The following is a 17,785-nucleotide window of genomic DNA, read 5'->3' on the forward strand; positions in this document are numbered from 1 at the left end:
ATTGAAAGTTTGTACCCTCTGACCAATATCTCCATTTGCCCCTACCCGCAGCCCCGGCAACTACCATTCTACTCTGTTTCTGTGCATTCGACTCTTTTAGATTCCACGTATAAGTGAGATCATGCCGTGTTCATTCTTTTTAAGGACCACCTTATATTCTGTGGTGTGGTGGGCTGAAGAATGGCCCTACAAAGATATCCAATTCCTGCTCCAGAACCTATAAATAAGTTATCTTATATGACAAAAGAGAGTTTGCAAATGTGATTAAGGATTTGGAGATGGGGAGATTATCCTGGATTATCCCGGTGGGTTCAATGTAATCACAAGGGTCCACATAAGAGGAAGGCAGAGGGAGACTTGACTGTGGAAGGCAATGTTATAACTGAAGCAAGAGGGAGGAAGGGGCCACTAGCCAAGGCATGCAGGCGGCCTCTAGAAGCTGGAAAAGGCGAGGAAATGGATTGTCCTCTTGAGCCTCCGAGACAGCACCACCCTGCTGACACCTTGATTTTGACCCAGTGGTACTGATTTCAGATTTCTGACCTCCAGCACTGTGAGAGGATAAATGTACGTCATTTAAACCTCCCAGTTTGTGCTAATTTGTTACGGCAGCCACAGGAAACTAATACACATGGTATGGATGTCCCATGAATTACTCTCCAGTCCACTCCTATCCACTCCTACTGGACAGGTAGGCTGTTTCTTTTTTCTTTTTTTTTAAGATTTTTATTGGGGAAAGGAAACAGGACTTTATTGGGGAACAGTGTGTACTTCCAGGACTTTTTTCCAAGTCAAGTTGTTGTCCTTTCAATCTTAGTTGTGGAGGGCGCCGTTCAGCTTCAAGTTGTTGTCCTTTCAGTCTTAGTTGTGGAGGGCACAGTTCAGCTCCAGGTCCAGTTGCCGCTGCTAGTTGCAGGGGGCACTGCCCACCATCCCTTGCGGGAGTCGAACCGGCAACCTTGTGGTTGAGAGGACGCGCTCCAACCAACTGAGCCATCCGGGAAGCAGCTCAGCTCAAGGTGCCGTGTTCAATTTTAGTTGCAGGGGGCGCTGCCCACCATCCCTTGCGGAACTCGGGAAATTGAACCGGCAACCTTGTGGTTGAGAGCCCACTGGCCCATGTGGGAATCGAACCGGCAGCCTTCGGAGTTAGGAGCACAGAGCTCCGACAGCCTGAGCCACCAGGCCAGCCCCAGGTAGGCTGTTTCTTGCCTTTTACTACACTGAGTACCACCATCACTGGTTCTCAACCTGAAAGATTGGGACCCCAAGGAGATATGAGGCAACATCTAGAGACATTTTTGATTGTCACAGTTTGGGGGTGGGTGTCGGGTCAGTGCTACTGGCATCTAGTGAGTGGAGGCCCCGGATACTGCTAAACGTTCTACAAGAACAACCCTGTGCAAAGAATGACCTGGCCCCAAATGTCAGTGGTGAGGTGGAAAAACCCTGGTATATCTGTAAGATTCGGTCCTAAAAATCCAATTGCTGAGCGTGTGCTTTTGAAGTGTTGCAGACATTGCCACGTTGCTTAGGGCTAATATTTATCTTGGGCATGTGCTTGGTCCCTATGTAGCAACAGGCCAACTCTCTGAGATGATGGTGTGGATGGTGTGGGTCCCCCCCAAGCCTGGAATCAGCTGCTTTGTGAATTTGATGGGTAAATAGCCACGGGGCAGGTGTTGCAGGGTTCATTCATTTATAGCCAGGTCGTGAGCACACGTCACGTGCAGGATGAAGCCGACGTATCTCTCCCCTCACAGAGCTCCAAATCTCATGGGGGATATTGACCAGAAAACAGACCATGTGATACATACACAGAGAGGGCAGTAAGTACGGTGACCTGGGGACGTCAAGGAGGGCTTCATAGACGAGGTAACTTTTAGCTGGTGTGATGGTTAATTTTATGTGTCAACTTGACTGGGCCAAAGGATTCCCAGATGTCTGGGAAACATTATTTCTGGGCATGTCTGTGAGGGTGTCTCTGGAAGAGATTAGTATTTGATTCAGTAGACTGCATAAAGATGATCACCCTCCCCAGTGCAGGCGCGTAGCATCCAGTCCACTGAGGGCTCGAACAGAACAAAAAGGCGGAGGCAGAGAGAATTTGCTCTTTGCTTGAGTTGAGGCATCCATCTTCTGCCCTTAGACGTCAGCAAGCCTGGATCTCGGATATTTGGATTCCGGCTGGGACTTACACCATTGCTCACCCCCACCTCGATTCTCAGGCTTTTAGACTCAGAATGAATCACCAGTTTTTCTGGGTCTCCAGCTTGCAGATGACAGATCGTGGGACTTCTCGCCTCCACAACTGTGTGAGCCAATTCCTGTAATATTTCTGTCTCTCTCTTTCTCTCTCTCTCTCTCTCTCTCTCTCTCTCTCTCTCTCTCTCTCTCTCTCTCTCTCTCTCTCCACACACACACACACACACACACACACACACACACACACACACATCCTATTGGATCTGTTTCTCTGGAGGACCTTAATACACACATTGTCACTCACCACATGCTGTCTCCCTCAGGAGCTTGGATATTCCTACCAAGATTATAGGAGTCACCCATCTTTTTGTTACCAAACTAACTGAGCTTCAGGCCCCCACTGTGTGGGATTCCATGAAGTCCCTTTATTTTTGAGGGTTCCGGAAAGTCCTGGGACATGCTCACAGCTTCCGCCCTACCTCAGGTCTCTCCTGTTCCCCTCACTTCTGTCTGAGAGCCGTCTCTCCAGGCTGTGGCAGGCACATTCCACGAATTACTCCATTTTGTCCACACAACAACCGTATGAGAGCAATGCTGCCGCCCCGTTTTATACATGAGGTAACTGAGGCCCAGTGAGAGTAAGTGACTTGCCCAAGGTCATGTGGCAGAGAAGGGATTTCAGCCTTGCCAGTCTTCAAAGTTGGAACTGTTTCTCACCATGCTCTCTTCAGCCAGGGCAGGGAAAAGAGGAAGGCTGGGGCAGGGGGTGGGGGATTTGCGGGGAAGAGCGAAGAGTTTGGGGCAGATGGCCAAAGATGGGAGTGTTTATGACGCTGGAGGGCTGGAGGGAGGGTTGGGACCGAGGGCTCAGCCTGACTGGGAACTTGACTCCGGCTCTGGGGCAGAAGGCGCTGGTGATCAAGGCACGCCCTCCCAGGTCTTCACCATTCCCCAGGGCCAGGGGTCTCACTCTGTTACTTAAAAAAGAACCATACTTTTATTGAGGATGGCTCAAAGAAGTCATTTACAAAACGCCTTTTGTTTTCAAAGCACAGCTTTTTCTACAAAGCAACGTCCACGTTTAATACATGCTCTCGTACACAGGTGTATGTTGGGGGCTGCTGTGCACTTGGCGAGCCCCACAGGCCTGGGGTTCACCCATACTCAATATTCCTCTGTGGTATTGTCATGGGTCCGCCGCCGCCGGCAGAACTTTGAGGGCCCAGGGGTGGCTGGGGGGCTGGTGGGGGTCAGGGCCAGGTTCACCCAGCCGGGTCCACGGGGCAGCACGTGGCTACTGTTGAGTCTGTAGACACGGTAGTTCTCGTAGTGGACATTGTGGGTGATATCCTTCAGGTCTTGTAAGTGGGAGCTGGGAGACAGGCAGCCGGTCAGCCTGGGACGGCCATGGCGAACCCCAGGCCCCTGCAGCCCCCTGGGCTCCCCGCACCCTCACCGGATGAGCAGGTCTCTCAGGAGGGGGAACTCACAGTGAGCCATATTCTCCACTGCAAGACAGGACACCGAGCACGAAGGAAGCGCCCCCTGTATGCTGGACAACACCTGGTTCCCACCACCGCCCTTTGCGCACACTCCTGTCTTATCCCACCTGCTGTTCTTGACTCATTCATGCATGCGTTCATTCACTCATCCGTTCATCCATTGCTGTGTCCCTGGCACCCAGGACAGGTGGCTCCTAAAAATGGTTGTTGAATCAGTGACTCCACTGATCATTTATTACACTCTTAATAATGACTGTAGTATATTCTGTCTATTATACCATCTACAATGTGTATTATATTCTACTTTGAATAATTATATTGATAAATAGGGGGCTCAGGCCCTGGCCGCTGTTCCTTCCCCTTCCAGTCTCACCCTTAACAGGGCCCTCCTCTACTCAGGTAGCCCCCCTCCCACCCTACATATTTCCTTCATTGCACTTCTCCCACCTGTCCTTGTCTCATCAGCTCTATGGGGACAGGGATCCTGTTGGTTCTGCTTTCACTGTCCTCCCTCAGTAACTGCACATAGTATGCCTGGCACATAGTAGGCCCACAATAAATTCTGGCACACAAATAGGACACCTTCTGGGTGTCGGGCATTGTGCAAAGCAGTGGCTCCATGCTTTGTGAGGTTGGTGTTACCACGATGCCCATTTTCCTGTGAGGACACTGAGGCCCAGAGAGTCAGTAACTTGCCCGAGCCCACCCAGCTGCAGAGGGACTTGCTCCCAGGTCTGTCTGTTTTCTGGCTGTGGGCTCAACCAACTGGGGCCCTGTGGTAGGTACTAAGGGGCCAAAGGCCATCGGGCACGACAGGCTTCCAACCCATTCTCACTTGTGTTCTCCCCAAACGCCTGCACTGACCTTCAATGATGCCCCACTTTGTCTTCCGGCCCAGCACACACCTCCCGTTCACGAGATGCTCTCGGTCGGACCCGACCACAGCGAAGGGGATCCGTTCCTGTGGGGTGGGGACAAGACGGGAGGGTTGGCCCCACAGGGCAGGTGGAGCGATAAGACCCCCAGGTAGGAAGGGGGGGCATTGCCCTTTGTGGGAACAGAAAGTGACAGAAGAAGCATAAGTTATCTAACGAGTCAAATCAGTGCCTCAGTTTCCTCATCTGTAAAGAGAGAGTCCTAATAGTGCTGACTTAGGGCTTTGTGACTGTTTGGGAAGTGCTTAGCATAGTTAAGGGTTAGCAGGTAACCCTTGGAAACTGTGTCCTTACTAACAGCCATGTTACTAATACAACCTTGCTAACGTCAAATCTCTTACCTGTGAAACAGGAACAGTAATCACCTTTGACTGTTACCATAACTTTGTAAACCAGGGGTTGGTCACCTCTGGCTCACAGGCCAACCTGGGCGTACCTCCCGTTTTCCTCTGTAAAATTTATTGGCACACAGCCCCACCCATTCATTTACTCTTGTCTGTGTGGCTTTCACACTAGCACAGTGGAGGTGAGTAATTGCAACAGAGACCGCTTGGCTCAGAAAGTTTAAAACATTTGCCATCATCTGACCTGTCACAAAAAAAGTTTGCTAAACCCTGTCATAAATTTTAGTTGTTTACTTGCTCCTTGTCGGAAGTGGAGATTCAAACTTGTAAACTCCTAAGTGCTGTATATGGGTTTGTTTTTATTTTGAAGAGTTAATCTGTGACAGGGATTAAAGTTGATCTTGATAATAACAACTATCTGTTGCACACTTATTATGCGCCAGCCCGTAGTAAACCCTCAATAAATGTTATGTGTCTGGATGATTTATTGAGATATTAATTTGAGAATGTGCTCCTTGTATTTCCCTAGCCCTGTTACAGCTGTGTCCAGGCTGCTATCTGCCTGCTTCAGGACAGAAAGCAGAAGTTGGTGAAAGTCAGGGCTCTTTGAATCTTTCACAGGAAATCCTGTTCATTCCTCCAGTGGGGAGGGGAAAGAGGGACTGTGTAGAGAAACTGGCAGATGGCAGATGGGAAGCAGGGTCTCCACGTACAGATGTGTAGGTTGTGCACTGCACAAAGGCAACTGGCCATGAGGCTGTGTAGGCCCCCAGCTGTTAAGGAAGGTGCTGCCTTTTTCTAAATCAAGCAAAATTTCTGGGTAGGCTAGCAGGGGGGAGGGAGTTGAGGCCTGCTGTCTATGGATGATGAACCCCAGGCCTCGCCCACATGCTTTGCAGGATCCAGAAGGACAGACATTGAATGCACCACAGGGACAGCAAGGTGGGGGCTTGCAGTTGGAATTCAGTTAATTCAAAGAAAATGAAGATGTGAGCTAGTTCCCTCCTTTTCTGTAACAGTTTTGAGATACAAATCACATACGGCAAAATTCACCCTTTTAGAGGTACAGTTCAGTGTTTCGTAGTATATTCACAAGATTGTGCAACCATTACCACAGTCTAATTCCAGAACCTTTCCATCACTCCAAAAAGAAAGCCTGTGCCCTTTAAAAGTCACTTCCCATGCATTCTGACCCCCAGCACCTGGCAACCACAAATCTACTTTCTATCTTGATAGATTTGCCCGTTCTGGACATTTCATATAATGGAATCACTCAACATGTGGCCCTTTACGTCTGGCTTGCTTCCCTGAGCATCATGTTTTCCAGGCTTATCCACGTTCAAGCCTCTGTCAGAACTTCATTCTCTTCTATGGCCGTAACATTCCATCGAATGGGTAGACAGCACTTGTTTATCCATTCATGAGTTAATGGACGTTTGGCTTGTTTCCACTTTTCAGCTATTAGGAATAATTCTACTGTGAACTTTTGTGCACAGGTTTTTATGTGGACATAGGTTTTCATTTCTTTGGGGAGTGGAATTACTGGGTCATATGGTAACTCAGTGTTCAACTGTTTGAAGAACTGTCAGACTGTTCTCCAAAGCGACTGCACCATTTGACATTCCCAACAGCAGTGTGTGCAAGTTTCAGTTTCTCCACATCCTCACTAACACTTGTCATTCTGATAAATCGCTGTCCTAGTGGGTGTGAAGTGGTGTCACTCTGGTAGGGCTTTGCATGTCCCTGACGACTGGTGATGTGGCAGATCTTTTCATGTGCTTATTGGCCATTCATGTAAATTCTTGGGGAAATGTCTATTCAAGATCCTTTGTCCATTTTCAAATTGGGTTCTTTTATTGTTGATTTGTAAGTGCTCTTTATATTATCAGGGTACAAGTCCCTTATCAGATATATCATTTGGAAACATTTTCTCCCCTTCTTTGGGTTGTTGATGTGACTTATTTCTTGCTCACCTTAAGATTTGGGATGGTGAGAGATTTATACCTGCTAGAAATAGATGACCTAGCCCCTAGTTGTAACCTTCAGACGGACAGGCTGCGTGGAGAGACAACCAGCCAGCCGTGGTCCCACTAGCCGCCCCGTCCCCCGGGGCCTCCTACCCGGATCTTGCTGTTGAGGATCCTGTCGTTGACGTCCTCATCAAAGCACTGCTGTGGGTACACATCGATGCAGTGAGCCTTCAGGTTGTGCTGGATCTGGGGACCACATGCAGGTGACCTCAGCTTACTGTCTGCACTCTGCCCCCTCCCCACCCCCACCGACCCCAGCCTTGCCCTGGGCACCCGGATCACCCTGTGCCTGAAGGCCTCTCGCTCCTCGATGGTCAGGCTGTCGGCCCGGGCGATCACGGGCACCACGTTCACGGTCTGGCTCAGCCGCTGCAGGAACTCAATGTCCAAGGCCCTCAGGCTGCTCAGGCGGGGCAGTGACGGCAGTGGCAGCAACAGCAAGTGTGAGTGAGGGGGTGCCAGCCCACCACCCATGCCGGGGACCCCTCCTGCCTCTTCCTCCTCCTCTTGGCCCCGGCCTGCCCAGCCACCTCACCAGTGCCCGGTGGGCGGCACGAAGTACACACAGCAGTGCACCCGGGTGTCGGGGATATGACGCTTGCGGGTGATAAGGATCTCCTCCTGCAGGTACCGCTCGTACTGTTCATTGATGTAGCCCAGGATGGGGTCCCAGCTGGGGTGAGAGAGGGACCTGACCTTAGGACTGTGCCCGGGAGCCCCACCTGCCTCCTGGGTCCTTAGGGTGGTCTTCCTTGGGGATGACCAGTCGCTCTGGTTCACCTGGGAAGCAGGACCTCTGGTCTTGCAGAACCTGAGGGGCACTCGAGTATGCTCCCCCAGCCCCCACCCCCATTCCGCTGCCATTCTCGAGCTGAGGCCTCATCTTGTCTGGAAAGTGGGGCAATAAGCGCTCTGACTTTGATGGGGAGTTTGGTGGAGCATTAAACGAGAGAAATTGCTGCTGGCCTGGTTCAAACCACCATGGACTTGCCCGATTGTGGCAAGGATGTCCTCACTCCTGTCCCTGGGCCCCTTCCCTCTGTGCGCTGTTGTCAACAGCAGCCAAGAAGATCCTTCTAAATGCAGGACTCAGATCACATCCCTTTTCTGCTCAACCTCCGGGGCTGAAGAAAAGCCCTTTCATTGCCCTGCAAAGCCCTACACCACCCACCGCTGCTTCCTGCCTGCCTTCTCCTCCTCTCCCTATGGCTCCTGTCCTGCCAGCCACTCCGGCCTGCCCACCTCAGGGCCTTTGCACATGCTCCCGCTTCCCCACATGTCTACATAGCTCATTCTCTCATCTCCTGGAAGTCTGTGTCCCAATGTTGCCTTTTCTGGGAGGTCTTTCTTGATCACTCGGGTTAAAATCGCAACTCCCTACAGCTCCGTACCCCTTTAGCTCTGAGGAAGGTGCCGTTTGGATGACAGAGTTTGGGCTCACTGTTCATTGCCTGTCCCTCACCCCTGTGACAATGTAAATTCCATGTAGGCAACGATGTTCTCCTGTTTTGTTAGTTGCTGTGTCCCGAGGTCTAGAACGGAGCTTGCACATAGTAAGTGCTCAAACAGCATCATGTATAGGGCCGGCTGCACAAGACTGCAAATGGAGCACAGGGCCGTGTGCTTAGAAGGGCCCACACTTGGCTGAATGCTCTCTGCTTGTGGTCTTACGTTTCTTGATCATTTTTGAACAAGGGGCCCCACATTGTCATCACAGTGGGTCCTACAAATTATGCAGCCACTCCTGATTTTATTTTTGTGTGGTGTCTGTCTCATTGAGAGCCTAGAACAACTCTGCAAGGTAGGTGTCATCATCCCCAAGCTACAAAGAAGGAAACCAAGGCTCAGAGATCTTCCAAGACCAGTCCCAGCTAGAAAAGGGTCTAATCCAGGGGTCCTGACTCTAGAGTATGGGCTTGAGACCCCTGCTACACCACAGCCTTTATTGATTGCTTACTGTGTGTCAGGCAGCAAGCTAAGACCTTTACATACTTGACGCCCTTCAATCTTGGAGGGAGAGTAGCGTAAACCCATTATACAGATGAATAAACTGAGGCTCAGAGATACTACAGCCATGTTGTTCCAGGGCTGGGATGTTTCCCAGAGGCTGGAGGGGCAGGGGCAGGGACAACTAGGGTTCCGCCCCACTCCAGAAGACCCACCACTTGTCGTTGTTGATCTGGTCCCCGAAGCCGGGTGTGTCCGTCAAGGTCAGCTTGAGTTTCACACCATTCTCCTCGATGACTGTGGAGACCGGTGGGGGCAGAGATTGGACTCAGATGGGGCAGGTGGGGGAAAAGGTGAGGGTGGGGGCTCACTTACCATGGGTCACTGAGTGCAGCTGCAGTGTCCGGGGCATGGGCCCCACCAGGCCCGGGGGGGTGGTCTTCCACACCTTGGACTTGAACAGTGTGTTCACCATCGTGGACTTGCCCAGCCCGCTCTGCCCTGGGAGTAACCAGATGCAAGCAATGTTGGTGCACATTTTAGGCAGTGCTTCTCAAACTCTTAAATAAATAAATCCCTTTAGAAAGTAAACTCTTTTCTAAGTATAACATAAATACAGAAAAGTGCATACTATCCTAAGGGTCCACCTCAATGCTTATTCTCCCTTTCTCACTGAGGCAAAAGTCATGTAAGTACACACTGTTCCCCAATAAAGTCCTGTTCCCCTCCCCCAATTAAAAAAAAAAAGACAGATGTGGCTCACGTTGTATATCTATTAGACAGAGCTGCCTTAGAATAATACCTTTAATTGGTGCTACACACTCCAATATTTTGTGTCCTATTGTATTTAGTTTGTTAGTAGTTTTGACCTACAAAATTAATTTTGCATGAATAAAAATGCAATTCCAGATAAACTGATCCATGGAGAACTTACTAAATGCTAAACACTGTGCTGAGCCAGATGAGGAAACTGAGTTAGAGAGGGGTCAGGGACCATGCCTGACACCACACACGGCTTGGTGGGTTTAGAGCTGCAAACAGGATCTGAATGTAGGTGTGCACCACTTCCTGCCTCGGCCTCCACTTTTATTGCTCTGTTTGGGTTTGGTTGGGGTTTCATGGGTGATTTTTGTCCTTTAACGACTCAGTGTTTCCCAGATTTTCAACTACAACACCCCTGTGAGGTACTTTTATAGGCCCACTTTACAGATGGGGAGACTGAGGTCCCAAGAGGTGAGGCGACATGCTCTGGCCCAGGGGGGTCAAGTCCATTGGTCTGTCCTCCTAGGAGCCCCCGCCCTTCACTCACCCACCATCATGATGTTGAACTCAAACCCCATTTTCATCGCCTTGATCTTCAGCTGGTCTAGCACAGCCTCGATGCCCACGTAACCAAGCATCTCGCAGGGTGGGCTCCTGGGACTGGAGGGCTGAGATGAGTCGGGGGAGGGGGACCGCCTCAGGGGGTCCATGGGGCCAAGGGCACAACAATGCCTGCCATCCAGGTAGGGTAGGGAGAAGGGGGTCACTGGGGCTCCAGAGGGGGGCCACCTGCATTCTCATTCCTGATCCCTGACTCCTGCGTTCTGCTTCCACACACTCCTACACATTATGCCTTCTGATCTAGCCCCCAAGTCCCCATGGCCCAAGGAGTTTGGTGAGAGGTGCCTGGGGGAGCTGCCTTAGGGGGGAGGCTGAACCCCACCCTGAGATGCACCAGCCCGAGGGGTCTGTTCCTCCCAGACCCCAGCTTCCACTCCTGCCCCACCCATGGCCCAGGCTGGCTCTCTGCTCACACTCTCCCCCAGCAAAGCCCAGGGGCCAGACCCATGGGGGACAGAGAGAGAGAGAAGTAGCATCCTATGGCACCTGGTGGCTCTGGGTTCCTGTGGATGCTTTAGGGGCTGCCCTGTCTTGACAGACCCTGGTTTGTGTGGTGAGGGGAAGGGTAGGTGACAGTTAACTGAAGAATCTGAGCCCCACCCCCTTTCTGTGACCCCCATCTGAGGGTTCCTCTGCAGCAGGGAGCCCAGGGCAGGGACAGGTAAGGTACTCTGCCAGGCCCTTTCTGGACACTACCCTATAACCGTCACAACGACCCCGACTTAATACTATAAGCAGTAACCCGAGGTGCCCAGGGCAGCTCCCTTGCCCAATGTCACTTAGCTGGTATGAATGGCAGAGCAGGGCTTCATTCAGCCAGTTTCTCTGACTTCCAAGTTCACGTCCCTTAATCACTATGCCAGGGGAAGCAAACTTGTGACCCATGGCCGGAAAGCAGAGCATAGTGGGTTTTCTTTAGTCTGTCTGTTGCTGGCACCACAGTGTTTTAAATTGTCGGCGTTGAAACATCAAGATATTAATTAGCAAATACTGGGGGTGCCAAAAAAATGTATACAAATGGACACGTTAGTCAGTTAGTCAACGTGTTAGACACGTTGCTCCAGCAGTAGTTCGCCATAATCAGAAGTGTCTGGACGCTGATGGTAACCACTTTGAGCACCTCTTGTAATTGCAGAAGTCAAATGTGACTTGTATTCATCTTTTGTTATTGGTGTATATTGAGTATTACAATTTTGATAGTTTTTTTTTTAAGATTTTATTGGGGAAGGGGAACAGGGCTTTATTGGGGAACAGTGTGTACTTCCAGGACTTTTTTCCAAGTCAAGTTGTTGTCCTTTCAATCTTAGTTGTGGAGGGTGCCGTTCAGCTTCAGGTTGTTGTCCTTTCAGTCGTGGAGGGCGCAGCTCAGCTCCAGGTCCAGTTGCCGTTTTCTAGTTGCAGGGGGCGCAGCCCACCATCCCTTGTGGGAGTCGAACCGGCAACCTTGTGGTTGAGAGGATGCACTCCAACCAACTGAGCCATCCGGGAGCTCAACGGCAGCTCAGCTCAAGGTGCCATGTTCAATCTTAGTTGCAGGGAGCGCTGCCCACCATCCCTTGCGGGACTCGAGGAATTGAACCGGCAACCTTGTGGTTGAGAGCCCACTGGCCCATGTGGGAATCGAACCGGCAGCCTTCGGAGTTAGGAGCACGGAGCTCTAACCGCCTGAGCCACCGGGCCGGCCCCTTGATAGTTTATTTCCTTTCTTAAAATGTGTAACTTTTTTGGCACCCTCTGTATTTACCCTGTAGTCTGAGCATGGCATTGTTCTCGGAGCCCTAGGATGGGAACTTGTTTAATAATCATCGCAGTCCTATGAAATAAGTGCTGTTACTACCCCTAGTTCCCCTAGTTTATAGATAAGAGTCAAAGTCGTTCAAGGTCACATACTGAGGAATTGGCAGAGATGGGATCTGAGGCCATGTGCCCTCTTTTCTTATTCACACTAACATCTAGATTTCCAGTGTATCTTACAGAGTGTAAGCCCTGGCAAGCGTGGGCCCAGCCCACAGCTGCCTCGAGCTGCCCTCTTTAGTTGGGCCATGTGCTCTCGTTTGCTTTATGCCTCACCTCAGCCCTCCCTGATGTCTCCCTGATTTCTTTTTTTTTTAATTTTATTGGGGAATATTAGGGACCGGTGTATTTTTTCAGGACTCATCAGCTCCAAGTCAACTCAACTCATTGTTTTCAATCTAGTTGTGGAGGGCACAGCTCACTGGCCCATGTGGGAATCGAACCGGCGACATTGGTGTTATGAGCACTGTGCTCTAACCCACTGAGCCCACCGGCCGCCCCACGCTGATGGTTCTTTACCACGTCCATCTCACCCAGTTCTTTCTCACCTGTTTCCTGGCACCTGATTTTGCAAGCCTTAAGCAATCCTCTGTCTCAGGTGTTGGCAAATAGTTCTCAGATAGTACAGGTTTTAGACTTTGCAGATTTTAAAATCTCTGTTGCGATTACTCTTCAGCTCTGCCATTGTAGTGTGACAGCAGATAAGGGATGGGCATGGCTGTGTGCCAGTAAAACAATTTACTGGCCCTGCTATGTCCACTGGGGCTCACTAACCCTGCCCCAATCCACTCACCTCAACTGTGCTGTGCTCCACCCAGCCTTCTGTCCCCCCGCCCACGTTCTTCTACCTCCTCACCTTCTACACCTGACAACAAAGGCTTACTGTCATCTGGGTGGCATGCGGGGTCTCCTGTCCCGCTCCCCACATAAGAACGCAGGACACGGTGAGGCCAAAAAGGAACACCCATCGAGCCATAGATAGGGGAGTCATACCACCATATTCTTGCTGGCGGCTGGGTTGGAGACACAGGAAGCAGGAGCCACACTATCCGCAACCCGCCATCCACTTGTCTCTGCCAACCAACCTCACTTGCTAACTGCAATCTGCCTCTCTGCAATGCGCAATCCACACTCCGCCGTGCTAACTGCGATCCACTCTTGCTAGCTCAGCCACCAGCTCCTTGCTAGCCCCCATTTGCTGCTAGTGTAGCCACGGCAGTTATATTAGTGGCCAGTGGCTCACTGGTTACAGCTGACGGCCAACTAGCCACAGCTGATGGCCATTTGATCACAGTTGATGCCATTTACTACCTGAGTGAGCACCTTTCCACGTGAGGGTGAGAGCCTGGAAACTGCACTCCTGGCTCTGTCCCCACACTTACCCTTCACTCTCGAGGCTTGGAGAATGGGAGTGGGCTGGGTGGGCTCTGGGTGGGAGGACTGGTCGGGTGTGACCTGAGGGAACTTGGTTGCATTCCCAGCAGAGAAATCTCTCAGGCTACAACTCCACAGCTCTTGAGGGATTCAGCGAGGCTGGCTCCCTCCTCATAGCCAATGAGAACTTTATGTGCAATGACCAAAGAGTGCTGCATGGATCGACCTTGAGCCAGTGCAGATTCCGCCTCGGGAATGTCCCCTCAGGAAATAAACTCCTCTGCAGAGAAAGCACTTTCTCCAGGAAAACCATCCCATGTGAGTGATGCAGGATTCTGAAAAACTGGGGGGAAGAAGGACTCATTGGGTGCTCACAGGGATTGCGAACTGAAGGATCAGGTTTGCTGAAAGAAAGCAGCAGTCATTTGCAAGACGCTTTCGGCTATGCTGATTGGGAGAGGTGGAGGTTCAAGTGTGAGGATGGCGGGTGAGCCCGAATGTATACCGAAGACAAAGGACCAGAGGGAAGCACAGCCACAAGCGGGGTCAGAGTAACCCGCAGTTGCTGAGTGCCTGTTTTCTAGTCCCGTCATTGTGCCAAGGGCGCTTCCACGTCAATTATTCCAATCCTCACAACAACCTGAGGAGGGGGGGGACACTATTCACACACCCATTTTACAGATGAGGAAACTGAGGCAGAGAGGGGTCAGGAACTGTGCCCCAGGTCACACACTGGTGGGTGTTAAGGGCTGGGACCAGGGTCCAAGTCTGGGGCTCTCATCCACCCGAAACCACCCCCCCTCAAACCCATCATTGTTCTGTTTGGGTCTGGAGGCTCTACAGCTGGTTTTTGTCTTTGAACACCTCAGAGTTTCACAGATTTTCTTTAATGAGAAAATCTTACTTTCATAATGGAAATGACAAACAGGAAACGAGGCGCTCAGAGGTCTGAACTGGAAGACTGAGGGCCAGTGGGGAGAGGAAGGAACCGTGGGCCTCTGTCCACCCAGGCAGGCCAAGTGTGGCGGGAGGGCGGGGCCACAGTCATCAGCCTCCCTCCCCAGTTTTTCTTCCAACTGAGATAAAAGTCACATAACATTAACCGTTAGCCATTTTAACGTGAATAGATCAGAGGCATTTTGTACATTCACCATGTTGCAAAACCACCTCTATCTAGTTCTAAGACATGTTCATCACCCCTAAAGGAAACCCCATAACCACTAAGCACTCACTCCCCATTCCCCTGCCCCATCCCCTGGCGACCACTAACTTCTGTCTCTCATGAATATGCCTGTTCTAGACATTTCATATAAACGGAATCATACAATACATGGCCTTTTGTGGCTGGCCTCTTTCACTGAGCATGATGTTTTTCAGGTTCATCCATGTTGTGGCCTGTACCAGTGCTTAATTCCTTTTTATGGCTGCATAATATTCCACTATATGGATAGACCACGTTTTATCCATTCATTAAGTTGATGGACACTTGGGAGGCTTCCACCTTGGCTGTTGGGATTAGAGCTGCTGTCACAGTTGTGTGCAAGTCTTTTGAGTATTTGTTTCCAATTCTCTTTGGTATACACCTAGGGGTGGAATTGCTGGGTCATACGATAACACTACGTGTAACTTTTAAGGAACTGCCAGACTGTTTTCCACAGGGGCTGCACCCCCCCTCCTTTTGCAATAGTACATTCCAGTCATTTCAAAACTACTCGCCCTCTGCAACAGGCATCTGAGATCCCAGAATGCGACGGAGGGGATATAGGTAGGGTGTAAGATGGGGATCCCAGCACAGAAGACCCCATAACACGGTGGTCAAGGGCTCTGGGATCTGAATGCCTGTGTCCCAATTCTGACCTCTGCTCACTGGGAGTGTTGGCAGAATCATGGCTCCTAAAGATATCTCCATCCTTATCCCTGTCACCTGTGAATACATCACCTTCCATGGCAAAGGGACTCTGCAGAGGTGAGTAAGGATTTTGGTGGGGAGATCATCCCTGGGGCCAATGTAATCACAGGGTTCCTTATAAGAGGGAGGCAGGAAGGTAGAGTCAGAGATGTGAGGATGGAAGCAGAAACTGAAGTGTTGCGGCGGGGCATGAACCAAGGAATGTGGCCTCTGGAAGCTGGAAAAGGCAAGGAAGGGGTTCTGCCCTAGGGCCTCTGGAAGGAACACAGCCCTGCCAACCCTTTTAGACTCTGACCTCCACAGCTGTGAGGTAATACATTTATATTCTTTTAAGCCACTAAGTTTGTGGTAGTATGTTACAGCAACAATAGGAAATGAATCCTTTAGATGTGTGTCTGGAGCTGGTTGCTGAGCTTCTCAAGGCCTCAGCTTTCACATCTGTAAAACGGGAAGAGCAATAATACCCACTTTGGGATTGCCGTGGGGAGTAAACTAGAGAATGTATGGAGAGCCTCACATTAGCTGATGTGTTCTTCCCTGCTAGACCACATAAGCACCACACAAACAAGAAATTGTGACCACGGTTTGCAGCCAACCTCCAGCGCTGAGCAGTCTCTGGCCCCTGGGGGGTCCTGGCAGCATGTCTGTGCTCTCTGTGAGGAGGCAGGAGTGAGAGCTGCCTTGCTGGACAGGGCCAGGGGCCCCAGGCCCCCAGTCCTGGGGAAAGAGATCATTTGAGAGACGATAACCGTGGGTTATTGTGAGGATCAGAACGGAGAAAATCAGGATCCAGATTCTAATTATGACGCCAGGCACATCCCAGCGGCCCAAGAAAGGGGGGTGGAACAGACTCGACTTCTCCCTACCTCCTTTCCCCTCCTTTCTTCTTTTTACCCTCCTCCCTGCCTCTCTTCTTTTTCTTTGTGTTTTCTTCATTCATGAAGTCAACAGCACATGAGTGCCCACTGGTTCCAGGCTGCTTGTCTGTTCTATGGAGAAAAAGTTCAAAAGCCCTGGAATGAGGTGGCTGACAGGCCTGGAGCCTCCTCCAGGGTCCCGCAGCCCCTGCTGGGGTTAGGAGGTGGGGAGGTGGGGAGAAGTACGCCTGCTGGGGCCTAGGCCCTGCCCTCCGAGCTCAGCAGCCCCAGGCTGGCTCTGGGGAGGGTGGGGCTGGTTGCCAAGGCCTCAGGTAGTGTGGATACGGAAGCAGGAAGTCGTCTGTGCTTCCAGGAGCTAGAACCTGCCTGGCTGGGGGTGCTACGAGGCAGGTTGGGGTCTGGGGGTGGGTTGCTCTGGGGAGTGGGCTGTCCAGGCTGAGGTCAGGAGCAGGATCAGAAGGACTGAGCAAGGAGAGGAGTGGAAGTGAGGCTGGGGCCTGGAGGGGTGGTGTGAAAGGGGCAGGGCTGGACTGGGAGGCCTAGATGTAGCCTGGTCCCAGAGGAGCCCAGGGTTCTGAGGGGCTCCCTCTGGGGGCTGGGACAGGTGGCACCCAGGACCCAGCTGAGATGGACGACCTGAAGGAACTGGGGAGCACGGCCCAGGAAGTGCTGGGGAAACTGAAGTCCCGACACCTATTCCAGTCCTCGTGGGACACTGCTGCCCTCATCATCTTCCTCATCTTCGTGGGTGAGTGGTCTCTGCGTCTGGCCCCAGCCCTTCGTGCCAGGTCCCAGGCCGAGGGCCGAGTCTGGACACCCATCCCGCCCCCAGGCACCGTGCTGCTCCTGCTGCTGTTGGCCTGCATGCACTGCTGCTACTGTCGCTGCTGCTGCTGCTGCTGCCACCAGAGCTCCAGTTCCCGGAAAGTGAGAGCCAAGCAGGTGGGTCCTGTTGGCCGCTGGCAGGTCAGGAACTGCACTGGGGTGCAGGAGGCACTGGTGGGGAGGCTGCTGGGCCTCCTCTGGAGGGGGCGAGCAGGGAAGGAGTGAAGCCCACCGGGGCCCCTCTGTGCCTCTCTTGCAGGAAAGCTCCATGGGTGTGGATAACCTGGCCCTGGATCCTTAACACGGAGTCCCCTGCCCCTGTCTATGTGTCCTGCTGGGAAACAGAAACACGGCCTTGTTTGCCCAGAGCCTGAGTCTGAAGTGTGTTCTGACCTCCACTCAAGGGGTGGGCAGTGCGGGCACTCACCGCTCCATCTCAATGCCCACCTGGTCCCTCACAGCCTTCGGTGGCCTGGCTGTCACCAGGAGACCTTAAGTAACTGCCCCCCCCATGGGAGGGGAAGCTGGGCTCAAACTTGGGGCCCAACCCCACAGGCAAAGCCCCTGTCATCACCCCACTCAGCCCCTCGGCAGCTGGGGGGACCCGCTCAAAGGTGGTGTGAGGAGGCAGGGGCTCAGTCACTGCGTCGTCCACCCAG

The 17,785-nt window shown here is 51.8% G+C and overlaps 2 protein-coding genes across 3 annotated transcripts; one reads left to right on the forward strand and one right to left on the reverse strand.

Annotated features, from left to right (window-relative positions):
* Positions 1-3,369: 3,369 nt before the first annotated feature.
* Positions 3,370-10,893, reverse strand: SEPTIN12 (septin 12). Its single transcript, XM_033100986.1, has 10 exons — positions 10,833-10,893; positions 10,273-10,457; positions 9,339-9,464; positions 9,179-9,260; positions 7,552-7,689; positions 7,299-7,416; positions 7,107-7,202; positions 4,572-4,668; positions 3,662-3,713; positions 3,370-3,577 (listed from the first exon to the last, which is right to left on the reverse strand). Exons 2-10 carry the CDS (start codon positions 10,433-10,435, stop codon positions 3,370-3,372), a joined length of 1,080 nt encoding a protein of 359 aa, XP_032956877.1. The 5' UTR covers positions 10,436-10,457; positions 10,833-10,893.
* A 5,666-nt stretch (positions 10,894-16,559) lies between these two features.
* On the forward strand, positions 16,560-17,696 carry SMIM22 (small integral membrane protein 22). 2 transcript variants are annotated; one of them, XM_033102028.1, is made up of 4 exons: positions 16,560-16,687; positions 16,906-17,049; positions 17,134-17,243; positions 17,386-17,696. In XM_033102028.1, the coding sequence occupies exons 2-4, from the start codon at positions 16,929-16,931 to the stop codon at positions 17,425-17,427; spliced, it is 273 nt and encodes a 90-aa protein (XP_032957919.1). In that variant the 5' UTR covers positions 16,560-16,687; positions 16,906-16,928; the 3' UTR covers positions 17,428-17,696. The 2 variants fall into 2 exon arrangements, with proteins under 2 accessions (XP_032957919.1, XP_032957920.1); XM_033102029.1 differs by lacking the exon at positions 16,560-16,687 and adding an exon at positions 16,706-16,785.
* The last annotated feature ends 89 nt before the right edge of the window (positions 17,697-17,785 follow it).

This window comes from Rhinolophus ferrumequinum (genome assembly GCF_004115265.2).
Source record: "Rhinolophus ferrumequinum isolate MPI-CBG mRhiFer1 chromosome 15 unlocalized genomic scaffold, mRhiFer1_v1.p scaffold_54_arrow_ctg1_1, whole genome shotgun sequence".
Lineage (NCBI taxonomy): Eukaryota > Metazoa > Chordata > Mammalia > Chiroptera > Rhinolophidae > Rhinolophus > Rhinolophus ferrumequinum.